At 40.8% G+C, this 20,946-nt stretch overlaps 1 protein-coding gene across 1 annotated transcript; it reads left to right on the top strand.

The window, feature by feature from the left end:
* The first annotated feature begins 589 nt into the window (after window positions 1-589).
* IL10 (interleukin 10) lies at window positions 590-14,074 on the top strand. The gene is made up of 5 exons (XM_083171104.1): window positions 590-777; window positions 5,246-5,308; window positions 8,209-8,361; window positions 9,153-9,218; window positions 13,111-14,074. Exons 1-5 carry the CDS (start codon window positions 607-609, stop codon window positions 13,198-13,200), a joined length of 543 nt encoding a protein of 180 aa, XP_083027230.1. The 5' UTR covers window positions 590-606; the 3' UTR covers window positions 13,201-14,074.
* Window positions 14,075-20,946: the final 6,872 nt, after the last annotated feature.

Raw genomic sequence — 20,946 nt, 5'->3', positions numbered from 1 at the left:
TTATGCATATACAGTATTGATATAAATGTATTGTATACTCACACTTACTGATTTACACAAACTCTTAAACATTGTAAAGCCACTGATTGGCCACTGATTGTTACACATATACTTCATATAAGACTGCATAAACTGAGTCCAATGTTGAAATGTTACCTATATTAAACCCACACAGAATACAAGCATGGCTGCATTTACAAATTTTCTAATAACTAATTCCCAGATGAAAAGAATAATCATTAGTAAACTAGGACATTTGCATTTCACGAGTGAATACCCCAGAAGACATGTCATTTTGTACAATGAAGCTCTAGTAGCTGGAAAAAAAAGGTGAGAAAAGTAATGTCTTAATTTATGCCGCTTAAGAGAAAACGTTAACATAAAAATTGAAATAAGCACAGAAAACCCTTGCTTGCTAGCAAAGACCACGTAAACATACTTTACAAGAAAAATAGATCGTGATGAAATTTATTTAGAGGTGTGGTGATACAGGAAGCATGTGACGTTAACCCAGATTTGCATGGAGATATAGTATAAAACAGGACAATGGATCATCACACTTTATGTCTTTTTTCTTTTTTTGCAGAAAAGTTCATTTGGGTGCCTATGAATAACATGAATTGTCTATACTGGTCCCTTTTGCTGGCTTTCATCTGCTGCCATAAGGTGGCATGTCAAAGTGGAGAGGCTGAAGGAAATTGCCAACGCATTATAAACATTTTCCCTGCTAAACTTAAAGATCTGAGAATCACTTTTCAGAAAGTCAGGGAACATTTTGTAAGTATTTTATAGCAACAATATTGCATTTAATGTCATTAACTTTTTTTTTTCACTTCCGCATTCATACTGTACATGCTGTATGGATATGAGTTATAATGCAATTGAGAGTATAATACATAAAAACATAAAATTGTTGAATTTACGATCAAAGCTAATACTATATTTCAAGACAGTGACAAAACAGTATATTTATAACTAATATTCACAGCATAATATTTTAATATAAACATAATATATTAATGTATTATTAATGATTTTCTAACACCTATTGTAGTTTTCAAATATTTCTAATTTAAAAACAAAAAATGATAAAACCAAGATTCCACTATTTCTAAAATGTAATTATTTTCAAATCCAGCCCTGAAAATGAATTCATAGATAGGCAAAGCTGTATTATCCATCTAGTTTTTCTAAAACATACTGTAAATGTCATTAATGACAGTTAATACTGTTGCGTATATGTCTCCAATTTTTCAACCTTTCACTTGTTTATATTCATTTATAGAACTTTAGGGAACTTTAGTCAAAAGACATATTTTTTCATGTCTATGCTTCTCTTTTCCCAGCAAGTGTGGGCAGGTGCTCCCCGCTATTGCTGCCATCTCTAACCAGATTTATCCCAGCAAGGCATTCAGCAGAACTGTCACTATTTACTATGCTGTGCTGGCTTGTCCGAGAAAAGCTGACTTGCCCCTGAAGTTCCGATAAATGGGAGGCTTACAGGGGTAAAATTGAATTCATGGTATATACAATATGTTGCACAGAATGCAACAATCTATTACATAATATGCATAAACTTTCAGCTATGCCAGCTTGAAATGTATACATACTCAGGTACATGAACAATGTCTATTAAGCTTAATAATCTTAATTATAATTAATAATTATAACATTGTCTATAAAATATAATTTTCAAGCATGATAATTGATCTGATCACATTCATGTTGGAAATAATTGTATTTTCAATCATTGCAATTTGATGTATTGTCTCAACAAAAAGGCAACCTAACATTATAATTCATATTATCTTTAACTTATGTATAATACAAATTAATTTAGTTTTTTGTGATCTAATCTTGTTAATGAGGATGCGCATCAAGAGCATTGAGAGAAATACTGGCTTTTTGTTATTGTATGCTATATATGAAGTTGAGTTTAATTTAGTGGTTCAGACTGATGTGCTGTCTCTGCCTGCCCAGAGCCAGCAACAGGGATAGCGCTGTCCCTGCTGTGGGAATAGGGCAGCACCACCTGCAGCTGTGTGAAGCCGATAGCGGCAGGGGGGCAGAACAGTCAGTGCTGCTGACCATTCATACATTTGCCCTGCATATATATGCCTGCTATCTTTAGACATCAGCACTGATACGCCCATCCCTTAGCGCAGCCCGGCTGCTTCTTACTTGGCGGAGAAGCGGTATCAGTATGTATAACATGCGCTGATACCTCTTCTCCCCCTTATCACTGGATAATACATCTACCTCACAGCCTGTTAAATGACAGGGGGGGGGGGAGATTCTCTAAGCTAAAAATGCGGTAAAAACCCTGTTATCTGGGTTTTTACCGTATTTTGGGATGCACTAAGCAAAAATCTGGCGATGCCCCATAGAAGCCTATGGGCTTCTAACGTGACCCCCCGGCACCCTGCATGGACCCACCACTGACCTGCATGCCCCCCCCCTCACCTGTGTCCTGTGCTGCCCGGACCTGTGACCTCCTCCTCCCTGCACTGATTCTCGTCCGGGTGCAGGGAGGAGAGCCAGCCCCCCGCAGCAGCCAGGTAAGGGAGGGAGGGAGGAGCCGCCGGGTCCCAATGGGACCCGCTGACTCACCTCAAAGGACAGCTCTTAATGCAAGAGCTGTCCTTTGTCATTATTATCGCATATGTTACAGCATATGTGATAATTATGAATGCGGTAGCCGGTGATAGGTGGCGGTAAGGGGGCGCGGATGTTAGAGCATCCCCCCAGGAGCTGATTGGTTAGTACTATATCTCTCTTCAAGATTAGATTTATCCCTCTATATGTGTACCTGAGTGCTTGTATCACAATCTTTTCTAACTGCTAGTATCGCTCTGACCTTATAGCATAGAAACAGCCCTGAATGCATAGAAGCTGAATGCATAGAAGCAGTCCTAAATGCATAGAAGCAGTCCTGAATGCATAGAAGCAGTCCTGAATGCATAGAAGCTGAATGCATAGAAGCAGTCCTGAATGCATAGAAGCAGTCACTTGCTCAGTTTACCAATACAATTCTATCACTCACTTCTACAGTATTTCTAATTCTACAGAAGACTGAAATGAATAACTCCATGTTTATGTATGATATTATTATCATATTCAGTTATAAACTATACTGGTAGCTGTTATACAGCTGGTGAGTCATGAGCTACAGATTGCCTTAGTGTGCTATAGGAAATGGTACAATGAAAAAATAATGTAACATCAGTTAATGAATCTGCATTTTTGTACAAACTCTTGGTAAGTTTACACAAAACATAGAACTCACACTTCTCACCTCAGAACTAAACCAACACCTCAAGATTATGTCACCAACCAAGTAAGTGGCAATAATATAAAGAACCTATTACGTAGTTGACTTACCTTTGAAAAGACATTAAGATGTTCCTAAAAACCCTTAAATTCATTGGATGAACACATTTCTCTGTAGTAAGATCAGCTACAGACCTAATAAATGTCAGATATTCCTCTGGTAGTATACTGGCTAGGTTAGGTTCTAATAAACCATTAATGTTAAAAGCATCAAAAAACGAAATGTAGTAAATTATTGAACCACAACCTGACAGCACGTTGGAGTAGGGGAAGTCATTGCTCTTTCACTATGACATTGCCTTCCCATAGTAATGCAACCAGTTTCTTAGATCATCACAATGAGTCATTGTTCACATATACAAAATTCTACTAGTTTCATAGATGAAAAAAAAAATTACATAAACATAGTGTGCCTACACAACACAAATAAGCACGCGGGTCCCATTTTCTTCACAATAACTGCTTTGTAGAGTTTCAGGTTAATTACAGCAGAATATAAATTGAAGTAAAACTTGTTTTCCATGTGAGTGCGACAAGCTACAACAATCATGTACTGTATCTCCTGCCATGAATACAACACTCTGTAGAACAACCTAACTTGGAGCAGATCCCGAGCAGGGCCAGATTAACAACTGGGCGGATGTAGCTGCAGCTCCAGGCCTCCACATTAAAATAGGCCCTTCATCATGACAGCGTGATGATCACCGGACACCGAATGGCCACATGTTTGGATATTAATCAATTGGCTTCTGTTTTCAACACATATTTGATATATTTAGTGAGACATCGGGGCTTACAGTGTATGGGTTCTACATGCCTACATGGCATTGGCCTCACCTCATCCACTTCTCATAATAGGCCCTTGAACATTTTCAGCTCTGGGCCCATGAGGCCTGGATTCCAGCCCTGATCCCAGGTATCTCATTTCAGGAATAAGAATCCCAACAAGTATCATATATATTATTCCTAGAATGTGATTTGGGGCAACTATCCTTTTTTCTCCCTTCATACTGTACTTAACCAAAATTGATAAATGAGGTACCATTTAAATATTAAGATTCCTGCTTCTGACAAATTGTTAAATTAGAATTGCACATTGTATTGTTTGCTTGCAACATTTTTTGCACGGGCCACCTGGATATTCTCAAAAGAACTTCAGATGTGTCTGATTAAACAAAATATGTTGTAACTCCATTAAAAGAAGATCATAGTAGTGCACATTATGGGCCTTATTCTAGTTCACTCTTTCTGACAAAATCCTTCTTAGATGACACAAAACCATGGGGTTTATTCTAGTTCATTCTTTCTTAAAAAAAACCTTCTTAGATGGACAAAACCATGTGCACTGCAGGGGGCAGATGTAACATGTGCAGAGAGAATTAGATTTGGTGAGTTATTTTGTTTCTGTGCAGGGAAAATACTGACTGCATGATTTTACACTTCAATATAGATCTCACTTTGAAGAAAAACCCCACCCAAATCTAATTCTCTCTGCACAAGTTACATCTGCCCCACCCGCAGTGCACATGGTTTTGTCCATCTAAGAAGGATTTTGTCAGAAAGAATGGAGTAGAATAACCCCCCATGTGCACTGCAGGTGGGGCAGATGTTACTTGTGCAGAGAGAGTTAGATTTGGGTGGGGTTTTACTTCAAAGTGAGATCTACATTACAGTGTAAAAATAAAGCAGCCAGTATTTACCCTGCACAGAAAAAAAATAACTCACCAAAATCTAATTCTCTCTGCACATTTTACATCTGCCCCACCTGCAGTGGACATGGTTTTGTCCATCTAAGAAGAATTTTATCAGAAAGAGTGAACTAGAATAAGGCCCTATATTAGTTATATTGTCTTTTGTCATTACAAACACAATACATATCCAATTAACCTTATTTATTCTTTTTCTTTTTTTGTAGCAAATGAAAGATAATGCTCTGGAAACAATTCTACTTGAAAAGGACTTGTTAAAAGATTTTAAGGTAAACTTTAAGGTATTCTCTTATATAGAACTATGGACGTCATTCTGGTTTGCTCGGTCCCCGGCGTGTTCGCACTAGGGACCAATGTTTTAACACTGTGCATGCACATATTCGTATATGCGCATGTACAGACTTGTAGTGCGGGCACCTTCTGAGACTTGTATAGTCTCCCTGGCACTCGCACAAGGGGGAAAGAGTTGGAGGTGGCCAGGGGTCGTTTCCTGGGCGTACCCACAAAAATGCTGGGTGCGCCCAGGAAATTGCTGGGCATCCCCATGCGAACATGGGTGGGCACCTTGCTTCCAGGGGCGGGCCGCTGATGCATCAGCTGCCCGCCTAGTTCTCGGAGCAGGACACCAAGTCTAAGTCAACAGAGAATGTCTTAGATTTGCGAGCACTAGAGAAATCATTCAATGGTCGGCGACCATTGAATGACTTTAGGCTCATACGCTGGCCTGCGAATGGATGTATAAGCAAATCATTAATCCGCAGTGCTGTGTGTATATTCATTGGGCGGTGGGCGGGGGGGTGCATTCATACACCCGGCAGGTGGCATTACCAGGCTTTTTTTGTACATTTTCAATGTTTAAGGATATGTGCATGTGCAGGAGCCAACTGCTTTCACTGCCACAAGAGCCACAGCAGAATGAGATACTGCTAGCATTTGAAGGTGCACCGGCAAATGCTTTCATTATAGAACAAAAGAACAGTCTTACTGGGTGACAGCAATCACAGTCTGCAATTATCCAGGAAATTTTGAGGTTTATTGCTTGGACTACATACCCAGGACCGCCGATACCCGCTTAGCAGAGGATGCAAGGCAGGTAGGCACCGGGCAGGAGAGGCGCTCTCCCAGCCCTGCATCCCCTACTGTCTCTTTGGCTGCCGGGCCGGCTGCTGCTGCGCCTGTCAAATGACCGGCAGCAGCACCAACAGCACATAGCTCCCTCAGGCCCCTTAAATCACCTGGTCATCGGCAGGGACAGAAAGGGTGCGGAGCTATGTGGCAGAGGGGGCCTGGCTACACGGAACAGAAGGGCGGAGCTACAGGGGGAGCTTGTCTGATGAAAAAGGAAGCAGACGAGGATGAGCTGCCAGCCTAAATTAGGTGAGTAACTTGTGGGCATACTACTGCTGGCAGCTGGTGTAGGTGTATGTATAGGCAGCGCTACTGCTGTCGGCAACTGGTGTGGGCATATGTATAGGCAGTGCTACTGCTGTCGGCAACTTGTGTGGCCATATGTATAGGCAGCGCTACATAATGTGTAATGGGCATTACAGTGTTATTGGTACTTTTATATGGCCTCGCTCCTTCCCCATGAAGCCACGCTCCTACTTTTTGCTGCGCACCTTCAACGTGCACTCTTCCTGTTTTGCCTGTGGTGGAAGGGCAGTCATCAATTCCCTTTCTGGCACAGGGCACCAAAATGTCTAGTTAAGGCACTGGTGCTGTGTAATGTGAATAAGATTGTGCTACTGTGTGGTGTAATTTGAAATGGGAGTGCTATTGTGTGGCAACGCCCCTTTCTTGGGAGACCACACGTCTTTCTTTTGGTGTACGCTGTACCTTTGTAATGTATGGGAGGGCGCAAATTTATAATTTGCAGGAGGGCGCCGAACACCCTAGCACTGGCCCTGTACATACCCATAGTGCCAGTAAGACTGTTCTTTGATTTTGTTATATATAGTATAGTGGAGGTGGGGACCTTCTTACAGTTTTGAGGCTGCTCAAAAAAGTACTAAGAAATACTGTACAGGAGTTCCACCACTGGTTCCAGCCATAGGCGTGCACAGACTATTTTCTTCGGGGGTGCGCCATTGGAGGGGCATGTCCATCACCGCCTACTGGGCATGTCTATCAATGCCCATTGGGCATTAATGCAAACTAAATAGAAGGTAATGTATAGGCACATAAGAATGAATCATTACCCACATAGTAAAATCAGGGACAGTGCGTGCCAAAGGCCCGCTGCAAAAATGTTCGCATGCCCATCACACATAATGCCACACACAGTAATGCCCGTTCCACATAATGCCACACACCATAATGCCCATTCCACATTATGCCAGGGCTTGACAATTTTTTTGTAAAATAGGGAAAGCAGAGACAATGTGCACTGAAAATTCACACCACAATGCCTATTACAAGTCACACAACCATTACATAGTAAACCATATGTCATAATGCCCGTTTCACGTTATGCCACACACTGTAATGCCCATTACATGTTCTTCCAAACACTGTAATGCACATTACACATTATGCCACACACTATAATGCCCATTACATATTATGCCACATAAGTGCTGCTTACCTATCTGCTGGTTGCTACGGGTTTCATGCTCAATGCCAGGAGTTGCATGGAGTTGCATGCACTTTCTCAGTCTGTGGTAGTTGTGCGCAGTGATCTGTGCGGGTGGCAGTGGCTTCTCCGTGATCGATGGCCGGACAGACCAGGCGACGATGGCCTGAGCTGGGCAGGCCTGCCAGGCCTGCTGGAGCTGGCCCCCAGCTGGGCGAATTGACATCAGACCCAGTCGAACACAAATAATAAATGACAGTCTCCTTTTTTCAGTCTGCTCTCATCGGGTTTGCTCTCTGACCTCGTGGACTGCTAGGAGGTGCTGCAATCGTGTGTGTGTCTGGGGGTGTGCCAGTCATTAGGAGGTGCCTGTGCACCCCTGGCACCCCCTGTGCACACGCCTATGGATCCAGCATGCTGCAGCTGTACTATTAGCAGCTAACTCTGAAGCAGCCCTCCAGCATGTTGGATAGTGTGTAGTATAAGTTCAACATATAAATGAATTAAAAAGATGTAACTTATTCTGCACTCGTAAAATGGAATATAAAGAACAGAAAAGCCCACTTTTGCACTGACATACTCTGATTGCTTCCATAGAGTTCAATTGGCTGCCAGACTGTATCGGAAATGATTCGGTTTTACTTGGATGATGTTTTACCACATGCCAAAGGAGACAACAGTGCCATCAAAACAAATGTCCATTTCATGAAGGACAAGTTGAATGACCTGAAACAGACACTGAAACGCTGTGTAAGTAGTGGCTATATAGTATTTACTGTACCATGCATATAAAGTATATAGAGTATATACAGTACTGTAACCTCACAATCATCTAACCAGTAAGTTGTAGATCATGTTTTATTTTGACAAATATGAAGTCCCGGCACTCAACAACTTGGGTGACCCTCAATAATACAATAGCAGAAGCAGAGGGCACTCACAAGTTTTTATAAACTGCACGGCAGCAGTTAACGTAAATAAGTCAATAAACACTTGGCAAGTGTGAACTCAACAGAGAAGTGATATTGGCAGCTTTCACTTAACTGATTTCATCTCACAGTATAGGAGAGGTGCCCTCTTGGTAGCAGAAGCCCAGTGGCAGATGACTCCATTGCCTCCCAGAGTTCTGCCTCTGACTCTGAATCATAGCAGAATAAAGATTGTTAATGAGAGATGTCACATATGTAATAAGTTGTCAAGTGCTCTCAAACAACAATATAAATATTCCTGATACAGGGAAGAGGTAGGATAAAGTGGAGAGAGAAAAAGTACTAGCCTATCAGCTCCTACTGTAGCTCTGATTTTACAGGTTGTGTCGGCAGGTAGAAGCTAACTGGTGGGTGTTTTAGCTACATCCACTTTATCCCTCTCCAAAGGTTGATACATTTCCCCATACAGTAAGTCACATATTCATTACAATTCTCCATCTGAGTCTACAGTATATTTTTGCAGCAGGGTAGTAAATAACCTAGTATGATATTGTACTGTTGTAGCCAAGACACAACGCTGCTTACGTCGCTAATTATTTGTCTCTTTCACAGCAACATTTTCTTCCATGTGAAAAAAAAAGCAAGGCCATTAAACAGATCAAAGAAACATATGCCAAGGTAAGTGTACCATTGTTGTCCACGTCTGCTTGGTACTAGCCACAGGTAATCATAGTATGTAGTCCAATAGAGAAATCATACTATGGGTGAGATTTAATAGGATGAGAGACTCAGAAAGTGATTTTGTGAGAAATCTCCAGTTTTTTTAAAGCGGCGATCATTTGCACTGAAAAATCTGTTTGATTTAGAAGTGTAAATGATTGCCGCTTTAAAAAAACTGGAGATTTCTCACAAAATCTCTCATTTTCTGAATCTCTCATCCTATTAAATCTCACCCTGTATGTCCATTTATAGATGCAAGTGGAAGAAGATGAATTTCCTGTTTGTGTAACTCTGCAAAACCACACAGAGCCATATATCTAAGCTTCAGAAAGGGATCAAATGGAGAGTGATAAACTACCAACCAACCAGCTCCTAACTGCTATTTTTCAAACACAGCCTGTCTACTGTATTCTTAATAATCGCATATGCACTAACACTCTTGCGATAAGAGCTGTTCTCTGTAATGCGGCTCAGGTGCTGGACTTACAGGTTTGAGACCCAAGGGTCCATCTGCACATTCGTAGATTGACGGTGACAGCTGCAGGGCATGCTGGGAGGCATCTGTTATGGATTCCTCACACAGCACTGTGGAGAGAAGCCCATAGTCTTTTATAGGGTATCACCAGCTTTTGCTAGCGATACCCCCGCAGGGGTACCCTGGCGTGTGGGTTTTAGTACATTCAAAATAGTGGTTTTTGCTCTAGTGCACCCCTTCCAAGTGTCCGATGATAAAGTGCAAGACAATCAGCCCCATTCAGTCTGTAACATGACAGCTATGGGTTGATTGGCTGGCTTTTTATCACAGACACTTTATCACTTTGCCAGGCTTAATAAATCTGCCTCACAGTGTCTTAGGCTAGATAGCTTGAGTCCTTCCTTCTATCTAATATGTTTCCTATGTGACTCACTGTCAACTACTCTAGCAACAGATCCATACAATATGTTTTATAACTAACCCTCTGTCAACTCCTCTGCCAACAAAACATGTAACAAACATATGTTTAGCAAACTAATTTGATTCATTTCTTTGATGCTGACAGCAGTTTTAGCTGATAAATCAAGTTATTATTAGAAAAAAATGTCTGTAATAACAAAGGGGGTTATTCTGGTTCACTCCCAACGATACAATCACTCTCTCTATGGACAAAACCATATGCACTGCAGGGGGACTGATGTGCAGAGAGAGTTAGATTTGGGTGCTTTATTTTATATTTATGTAGGGTAAATACTTGTTGCTTTATTTTTAAACTGATAGCAGTTTGAAGTACAAACCCCACCCAAATCTAACTCTCTCTGCACATGTTACATCAGCGCCACCTGCAGTGCATATGGTTTTGTCCATTAGAGAGTGATTGTGCCTTTGTGAGTGAACCAGAATAATCCCCACAGTCTGATTGTTTTATTCTTCAAATTTTAAATTGCAATTAAAGTCATATAAACAAAAGTTTAATTAAAATCAATGGATTATGGTCTATTTAATCTTTAGTAAAAATATATTTATCTTTAGTTAAAATATGTCCTAATCTGGTAAATGCTATTTACATATAAAATTGGATAAAACAGAATAAGATAAGAACATGTGTACGTTGATAATAATGCAATTTATCGGGGGAAATGTAATAGGGATCGAGTAGCCAGAGGTGCTGGAGTTTAATATGTGTAATGTAAATAACAGACATAAACATATTTTGCTATAGTTAATAGGATTTAATAAATAGACCCTAATCCATCGACTTTAATCAAACTTTTGGGGACTCAGAACAGTCTGAATTGTATTTAAGTAATATTGTGTATCTGAAACAAAAGACAATTAGAAAAAGCAGGGTTTTCTTTTTCAAATTAAAAGCAAAAACAAAAAGGGGAACTAGGGTAAATTGTCATTATGTAAAAGTACTAAGCATTGCATTAACAACAAAGTAGTCACAAGTGGTATTAGAAATATTATCCAATTCTTCAAACGGCATATTCGTTCTCATATTGCATCAACAATTACTTCTGTAAGCACAGAAGCTATGTCAACACGTATATGACGACATTACTCAACTAAAAGACTTGCAAAATAAACCAATGCTTAAAATAGTAAAAAAATAAATAAATAATAATAAGTTAAAATCCATTCCATTCCATCCAATTCTAATAATATTCTAATTATAGCAATACAGGTTGAGTATCCCTTATTGAAATATCCGTTATCCAAATTATTCTGAAAACCATACATTCCAGAAAGTGATTTTTTTTTTTTTTTTTGCTAAAAGCACTACTGGGGACATCCGTAACAGCACTACTGAGGACATGACATGTAACTGGCACTAAATATGTGAAAGAAAATGTTTGCTTGGCATTTAAATTCAATATCTGTGATAGTACACAAACTTTGTTTCATGTTTTGAAACCTTGATTTATGCACAAATAAAATATATTTGTGTATTCTCCATGTGGTTGATGTAAGTACATAAATGCAAGATACCTCAAGATACATCATTGAAATATAAAAATATTCTGAAATACGGAATAATCCGTTATCCAAAATTCTTCTAGTCCAGAGCATTTTGGATAAGAGATACTCAGGGGTAGATTTATTAAGGGACGATAAGGGGCATATGCGCTATCCCCATGCGCTTCCCCTTATCTATGACACCCGCTGAGCGGGTGTCTTTCGTGCGGCGGTGCGGGGCAGGAGGCATAGCGCAGCTATGGTATTTTGTGCTGCGCGCCTGCCTCCTGCCTAATTTATGAACTTCGACAGCTGCAAACGGCAATGCCCTATGCTTACAGCAGGGACAGCGCTGTCCCTGCTGCTGGCTCTGAGCTGCGCTGGGATCTTGCGTGAGTAGCGAGATCCCGCGCATGCGCAGTGAGCCAGCCGGGGGAGAAGCAGGCAGCGCGTCAGTGTTAACTGACGCGCTGTCAGCTGGAGGGGACATCGCCGGAGGGGGGAGTTAGCGCTCCCCCGCTTCGGCGGCAAGATCTTAGTAGATCTTGTCGGTGTCTCCTCCTGCTTCGCCTCGCTAATGAGGCGAAGCAGGAACTGTTATAGCGGTGCTCTTAGCGCCGCTATAATAAATCTACCCCTCAACCTCTACATTCAAAACCATAGTTACATATGCTGTTTTGCCTTATCATGTCCTTATAACCATTTGTAATTATTATTAGCTAGTTACCAGTCCATTAAAATTACAGAACAACATAATATTAATTATGCCGGCGGCTGTGCTCACCCGAATGGAGCAACACTAGAATTGCTCTGTTGGTTGGTCACAGCACAACACTTGAATTCCCCCCATAGAGGCGAGAAACAGTGTTAGCCCCTTTCTTACGTTCCATTGTCACTGTGCAAGTCCCTTTCACATATTATGCTTTAGAATGTTTTTAAATGTTAGAAAACAGTATCATTTTGGTATTATATTTCTTAATATCATGTCAGTGATTTTTTTTTCTGTGGTAGCTTTAGGGGGGTATTCAATGTTTGGCGTGCTCCCGCAGTCATCTCCCAACGGGAGAGATGGCTGCGGGGCCCTATTCAATGCTGTCTTCCCCAACAGCATTGATCAGGTGTTCTCGGCAGAACGAGCCCGACATCACAAGCTGTCGGGCTCGTTCTGCAGAGGAAAGCCGGAAATGGGCGAGCTCCCGGCTGGAGCTCGTCTATTTCCGCCCTCAACTCGCGGCCATGCCCCTTTCTCGCCGCTCGGCGGCTGGGACATTGAATCCCAACCACCGATCTCAAGAATGGGACATTGAATACCCCCCTTAAATTAACAGCCATATTTTCACATTTGGCTGAATGTCCAAATAATATAAAAAAAAATAACATGCTATTCTTTTTCTGTCTATTCTGTTTCATTTTCAGCTAAAGGATCAAGGAATCTATAAAGCTATTGGAGAATTCGACATCTTTATTGATTACATTGAGGAATATCTGATGACCAGGAAGAAATAGAGTTTATTTTGTGTGTGTGTGTGTGTGTGTGTTGTGTGTGTATTGCTTTTACGAAAGAAAGATTCAATGCCCTATTTTACAAAAGTGGATGTAGTTTTTTTAGCTCTTTATACAGGTACAGAATAATCAACGTATAGGGGTGTATTCAATGCTGCCGGAAAGAGGGTTAAATGGTGGGGATCGCCAAAAACTAGCGATCCTCAACGTTTAACCGCTCACCCTATTCAACGTGCCGGGGAAATCCTCACTGTCAGAGGATGGCAAGGATTCCCCCAAACAGCAAGGCTCGCGGCTAATGCAGGGAGCACGCCGCATTTAGCCACGAGCTTCGCTGTTTTAGTGGCCGCATACCCAGTTTCCCCTCTCTCCAAAAACCTAGTGAGGGGGAAACGGCGTGTGCTGGGGGTCAGTTGAATATTGATCCTGTGAGCTGTGACAGGCTGACAGGGAGCAGGCAGCACTGCTCGCTGTCACAGCTCGCAGAAAGCATTGAATACACCACATAGTGATTACTGAAGTAGAAACATAAACAGCTGTTAAAGATTGGTTTATTCAGCCTCTTGTGTCTTCTCAGCTTGTGGGAATAATTGTAGAACATTCTGAGAATGTGATAAAGATCTTTATGACTTTGGGAGACTATAACTGATCATGTTGATTATTTTTTTATAATTTATATTCCCATATATTAACATAGAGCCTGTAGTGTTTACAGTACACAAACTGCATGTTTTAATGCTGTCTCAGTTACTTATATTTATTTATGTTTTTTTACAAGTCAGCACTGCCATTGTAGTCTTTGGGACAATTGAGTTAGTTGTGATATTGATATTTGCCACATAATTTAAAATTTTTTGGTACTTGTGTATTATCTGGGCGCCCGATTTTTTCATTGCATGCCACTACTTAAGGCATGTGATGCGATTTTTCATTGTAAAGACCCGATATTTAATTGTATAGTCAACCATGGGTGATTTCATACCCCCACTATCCAACTACGCATGGAGTTGATTTGATATAGTGTGGCGAGCGCAGCGAGCCACCGAGCCCGAAGCGTGGCGAGCACGCACGGATTACTTTACATGTATTCTGCGTCCCCTCGCGGGGCTCGCTCCATGCATAGTCTTTACAATAAAAAATCGCATCGCATGAATTGTATGCCACTATATTGCATGCGATGCGATGCGATGTGATGAAAAAATCGGGCGCCCAGATATTACATAAGTACCCAATTTTTTTACACCGAATTTATCACTCAGTTCGATTAAATGCTTTGCTCCTTTATTATCATGCAAAAAGTCTGTAATACAGGGATTACCAGGCAGTATATTTATTTAGGACATAATATTTGGTATTTGGTTTCAAATTAACATGTTATTCTTTAAATGAAGAGAGCAAATTATTACAATGTATTATAGTACTATGAAAACTGCCATAGTGAAAATAATGGCAAAGTGTAAATAATATCTACAGCCATTATGGTCATCTTTGCTTTTAGCTAGAACACAGAACGATAGAGGGCCAGATGCACTAAGCTTCAAAAGTGATAAAATAGAGAGTGATAAACAACCAGCCAATCAGTTCCTGTTCAAACACTGTCTGTGACATGGTAGGTAGGATCTGATTGGCTGACTGTTTATCACTCTGCATTTTATCACTTTTGAAGCTTAGTGCATCTGGCCCAATGGCCTAATTTGTGGCAGTTGGCCATATCACATTACAGATGGAAATATGCATTGAGATTTAAGTAAAAAATCTTGTTCAATGAAAATATACCTCTTTTTAAATATGTACATTTGTATAATTGTGACATTTAAATGTGTTTGTGTCATTGATGTTTAAAAATTCTGTAGTGTTTTTATATAAAAATATATTTTTCTAATAAAAGATATGAATGGAAACACATGTATTAAGTAGATTAAAGTTGCTTATTACAAATGTATCTTGTACCATCTATAAGACTAAAAAATCATTTGGAGGAGAGAAGGGAAAGAGGGGACATGGTAGAAACTATCAAAATATATCAGGGTTTTAACAAGGTCAAGGAGGAAAACTGTTCAAATGAAGAGAAGACTTAACCCCTTCCTGACAGAGCCAGTTTTTGCGTTCCTGACAGAGCCATTTTTTTCAAATCTGACATGTTTCACTTAAGTGGGGATAACTTTTTTTTGCTTTTACTTATCCCAGTGATTTTGAGATTGTTTTCTCGTGACACATTGTACTTCAAATTAGTGGTAAATTTGGGTCGATACAGTCTGTGTTTTTTTGTGAAAAATACCAAAATGTCGTGAAAAAATGGAAAATTTTGCAATTTGCAAAATGTCACATTTTCTGCTTGTGAGACAAATAAACATACCACTCAAAATAGTTAATAACTAACAAAGACCATATGTCTACTTTATGTTGCAATCATTATTTCAACCTCCTTTTCATTTTTTTGGACACTAGGAGGCTTCAAATATGAATAGCAAATTCTCAAATTTTCAAGAAAATTTCAAACACTGATTTTTTTAGGGACCAGTTCAGTTCTGATGTGACTTTGAGGGACTTGTATGTGAGACACCCCCATAAATGATGCCATTTCAAAAACTGCACCCCTCACAGTATTCAAAACAGCATTTTGGAAGTTTGTTAACCCTTTAGGTGTTTCACAGGAATTAAAACAAAGTGTCGGTGAAATTTCAAAATTTCTTTTTTTTTTGCAGAGTTTCAATTTTAATACATTTTTCTAACGAATACAGTAGATTTTACTAGAGAAATGTGACTAAAAATTGATTCCCCCAATTCTTTTGTTTTCATAAATATCCTATATGTGGCCCTAGTGTGCACGGTGACCAAACCACAGGCTTCATAATAGAAGGAGCACCTACTTGATTTTGGAGCCTCCTTTTTATGAGATTTTTTTTTAGGCACCATGTAGGTTTCTAGGCACCATAACTGCTAAAAGTTAGGAACCTCCCCCACAAGTCACCCCATTTTGCAAACTACACCCTTCAGGGAATTCATTTAGGGGTATAGTGTACATTTCAAACCCCCAGGGGTTTCACCAATTTTGATACAACTGGGCTGTGAAAATGAAAAAATTTAATTTTTCATTTTCACAGCTCAGTTGTATCAAAATTGGTGAAACCCCTGGGGGTTTGAAATGTACACTATACCCCCTGATGAATTCCCTGAAGGGTGTAGTTTGCAAAATGGGGTCACTTGTGGGGGGGTTCCACTGTATGGGTGCTTCAGGGGTCATTCAACCAGAATCTGTGCTGCAAAATCCAAAAATCACTCCTTCCCTTCTGAGTCCTGCCATGCACCCAACTGGTATTTTTTGGTCACATGTGAGGCATTGCCATACTCGGGAGAAATTGGGGCACAGATTTTGGGGTGCTTTGTCTCCTTCATTCCTTGTGAAAATGAAAAATTTTGAGCCAGATCTGCATTTTTGTGTAAAAAAATGTAATTTTTTACACAAAAATGCAGATCTGGCTCAAAATTTTTCATTTTCACAAGGAATGAAGGAGACAAAGCACCCCAAAATCTGTGCCCCAATTTCTCCCGAGTATGGCAATGCCTCACATGTGACCAAAAAATACCAGTTGGGTGCATGGCAGGACTCAGAAGGGAAGGAGTGATATTTGGTGGTGGAATGAATGGTGGGTGCTATGTCGCATTAGCAAGACCCCCGAAGCACCAATACAGTGGAACCCCCCCACATGTGACCCCATTTTGGTCACCAGCTTTGGGAGGGGGGCTGGCGCTGCGGCTGGTGGGGGGTTGGGAGGGGTGCTGGCGCTGCGGCAGCCGGGTGGGTGGGAGGGAGGGGGGGCTGCCGGGTGGGATGGGGGGGCTGGCGATCGGTGGTGATCGGTGCTGTACTTAACAGCACCGATCACCACCGATCACTGTGTTACCGAGCGGCTTAGCCGCCGGTAACACAGAAAACGCTGCAATTGGCTGTTCACATTTGAACAGCCAATCGCAGCGATCGCCGCGAGGGGGGATGTCTGCTGTCAGGGACAGCAGACATCTCCAAACTGTCACCGCGTCTATAGACGCGGTGACAGTTTAAAACCATGACGTATATATACGTCTTCGGTCGGGAAGTACCTCCCGACCATGACGTATATATACGTCATATGTCGGGAATATCTTTCTATATACACATATATATATATATATATATATATATATATACACACACACACACACACACACATATATATATATATATATATATATATGTGTGTGTATAAACAGAGGTTCCTTGAGAGAGGATATCCCATGTCCCTAATTGAGTCATCAAAGAATAGGGCCCTTACATCAAAGAGATCTGACCTGCTAGTTTACAAGAAGAAAAATAATGACAAAAAAATGGTGTGTCCGTTCATTACAGGCTATAATAATGCTGAGAAACAGATTAGAAGTATAATAAAGAAAAATTGGCATATTCTCCAGTTAGACCCTGTATTAAAAAATGAATTGCCCGACAAACCGGACCTGATTTTTAGAAGGGCTAAAAACATAAAATCTTTTGTGTCAAAGAGCTGTTTAGAACCATTAAAAACAAATGTGATACGCCCATTGGGTGGCATGGTGGGCTTCTACACGTATGGAAAATGTAAGGTGTGCCCACTGGGTGAAAAGGGTTCAAAGGAGATCGAGGACAGAAATGGAAATAAATATAAAATAAGACACTTTATTAACTGCAATTGTAAATCAGTTGTCTATGCATTAACTTGCCCGTGTGGCTACCTGTATATAGGTAAGAACAAACGTGTCCTAAAAGTAAGGATCCTAGAACACACTAGGAACATTAAAAATAAAGTCACTAATCATAGTGTACCCCGGCACTTCTTGGAACATCATGGCGGGGATGCTAGTGGCCTTAAGTTCAAGGGGATCGAACTAGTATTGCCAGACAAGAGAGGTGGTGATCTTGATAAACAACTACTAAGAAGGGAGACCCATTGGATACTTACCTTGGATACTATTATACCGAATGGGCTTAATGAGAATTTTGAGATAACACCATTTATTGCAAATACCTGAGAACCCCTGTTTTACTAATATATCAATCTGGCACCTAGATGAAAAATAATTCTAAGAAGTTTCTGGCCCCACTAAACTTCGTTATTGCTTGTTTTCCTTCTATCATTGTTTTCCCTATTGTTCCTCTCTTTCTCCTTTTTTACTGTTCTCAGTTGCTGATACTGTCCCCCTTTGACCTACGTGTTACAAAGATATGTGGACATTGTACATATATATTGGTAAAAAAAACCTTATTAGAGGTCCGCAGAAAAATATTCTGATAAAAGATTAAATCTTTGTATGGGATTGGATCCCATGTATATATACAAAAATCACCTGGTGTGTATGTGACACGCCGGTTAAATTGCCTACTATGCTTTTTTGATCTCCTGAAAAAATTGCCTGGTGTATGTGTTGTATAAAATCTCTGTTGTATAAAATCTCTGTAAAACTACGCTTACCCAGGACATGGAAACTCATCAATTGTTGAATATTAAGGCATTCCTCTTCCAATATAAATTGCGGGGAAGTTCCGCTGTGATATATATATAAACTTTAAAGGCGCAGTGAAGGAAAAATCTTTTCTTTCCCACAGTCTCACTATGCACTTTAAAAAAAATATATGTCCTGCTTCTAAGTATTGTTTGTCTTTTTGTATTTTTGTATTTGTATTTTTATAGTAAGTTTTTAGGTCACAGTGTTACTAAACAGCATAAAATGCTGGATTGACAGCTGTAGGTTGATTACGCTGAGTCGTAGCCATTTACAAGTAGATAGAGCCGTGTCCTGAGTGAGCGGGGTTAAAGTACCAGCTGTTGTTAATCGTTTTGGGTAGAAATAGGCTAAGACAGCGTCAGGTAGGACAACCCACTGACGAAGCTAGAGGCGAAACGCGTCTGGGTGTGTCCTACCTGACGCAAACCAACTCACCGTGTCTGAAGTCCTGCTGCCGGGAAGCCAAGGGGCACACGCTGAGTCCTTGCCGGAAGGTGCTGTGAGCGCTAAAGGTGACGGAGCGATCCCTGCTAGGAGGCAGCTACCAGGACAGACGGTGACCGGGTGACCGGGTTTATATTATCTTGTACACCATGTGGTATTAATAGCCCACACTGAGGAATTTAATGGTACGAGTAGTGTACCGATGGTCCGATTTTATGTGTTAAGAATAAAACCTTTTTATCAAAATAATATTGCACTATCGAGCGCTTCCTTCCATCCCCTTTTCTCCAGATATATATATATATATACATATATATACACACACATATATATATGTATATATATGTGTGTGTATATATATATATATATATATATATATATATATATATATATTTATTCAGTACATATATTTATTTTTACTGTGCAGCTTGATGCTGCTGCTGCTGCGGGGGGGAGGGGGGAGGAGGGCAGCGCTGCTGCGCTGAGCTGCCTGCTGCCGGGGGAGCCGGGGGAGCTGCTGCTGCTGCCGGGTGAGTGCCCGGCGGGTGCGAGGGGGGGGCTGCACATCGGTGGTGATCGGTGCTGTACTTGACAGCACCGATCACCATCGATCCCTGTGTTACCAAGCGGCTTAGCCGCCGGTAACACAGGAAACGCTGTGAATGGCTGTTCAGATTTGAACAGCCAATCACAGCGATCGCCGACCGGGGGGGGCACCCCTGCCCCCCCTGGGTGGCGAGGGGGGATGTCTGCTGTCAGGGACAGCAGACATCACCTAACTGTCACTGCGTCTATAGACGCAGTGACAGTTAGAAGCCATGACGTACATTTACGCCATGTGTCGGGAAGTACTTCCCGACCATGACGTAAATGTACGTCAAATGTCGGGAAGGGGTTAAAACAGGTAGATTCAGGGGAAATCTGAGGAAAATTTATTTTACAAAAAGGGTAGTGGACAAGTGGAATATCCTTCCATCAGAGGTGGTAATGGCTAAAATAGTACAGTATAGAACAACGTAACCATGCAACATATAGACAGAAGTACTCTGTTAATCTATGGTTCATTCTATGGGCAGTGTTCATTGAGGCTGATTCGCCATGTTCTACGGCGAATGTGTGCTATTTTCGTGCTCTAAGGTGAATCTTTTTACTGAAAAAGTGATTCACCCTATTCAACGTGCATTATTCGCCGACTGCGAACAGTGAATGATGGAAAATTTGCCATCTGATAGTCACCGCAATTCGCTGTGGTTTTTCAATGTGATTCGCCGTTAGTGTATTCAATGCTTTCTAAGTAATTTCGCTGTGTGTCACCATGTAGCAATCGCCATCTTTTTATGGTGAACTGGAATAAAGGTTTTTGTTTTTTTTAATTTGGTGTAAATAAATCTGGGATTTTATTATGTGAAGGTGCATGCTATTTTTATTCATGTGCTTATAGCACATGGTGGTAAGAGCGCAACTAACGGAACTATCTACCATTGTCTTTCTGTAGTTGAATATAAAGAGTTTTGCCGACCTCTTTTCAGATAGTCATCTTAGTAGCTGCTCTTAGCGTGATTGTATTCTGTCAATTTGGTACTGTACAGTGAAGCTATCTTGCAGTTACTGGTACATTTCAGGCTGATAGTATCAAGCATCCAAGTGCTGCCCCTAGGCACATGCCTTATGTGCCTAAAAGGATATTCGCCAGTGGGTGCGTCTAAGCACATCATACTAGTCTCATCAGTCCAATTCTGTATGCTTGGTTTTCCTCATCAAAACGTATCTATTTACTGATAGTAATGT

Source organism: Crinia signifera, chromosome 2 (genome assembly GCF_055691185.1).
Source record: "Crinia signifera chromosome 2, ASM5569118v1, whole genome shotgun sequence".
Lineage (NCBI taxonomy): Eukaryota > Metazoa > Chordata > Amphibia > Anura > Myobatrachidae > Crinia > Crinia signifera.
This window is presented reverse-complemented; position numbering and strand designations above follow the sequence as displayed.

Coding starts and splice junctions, on each gene's coding strand:
- IL10 (XM_083171104.1), top strand. CDS start 607: ATGAATAACATGAATTGTCTATACTGGTCCCTTTTGCTGGCTTTCATC. Junction 5,309..8,208: donor ACTTGTTAAAAGATTTTAAG/GTAAACTTTAAG, acceptor TTGCTTCCATAG/AGTTCAATTGGCTGCCAGAC. Junction 8,362..9,152: donor AACAGACACTGAAACGCTGT/GTAAGTAGTGGC, acceptor TCTCTTTCACAG/CAACATTTTCTTCCATGTGA.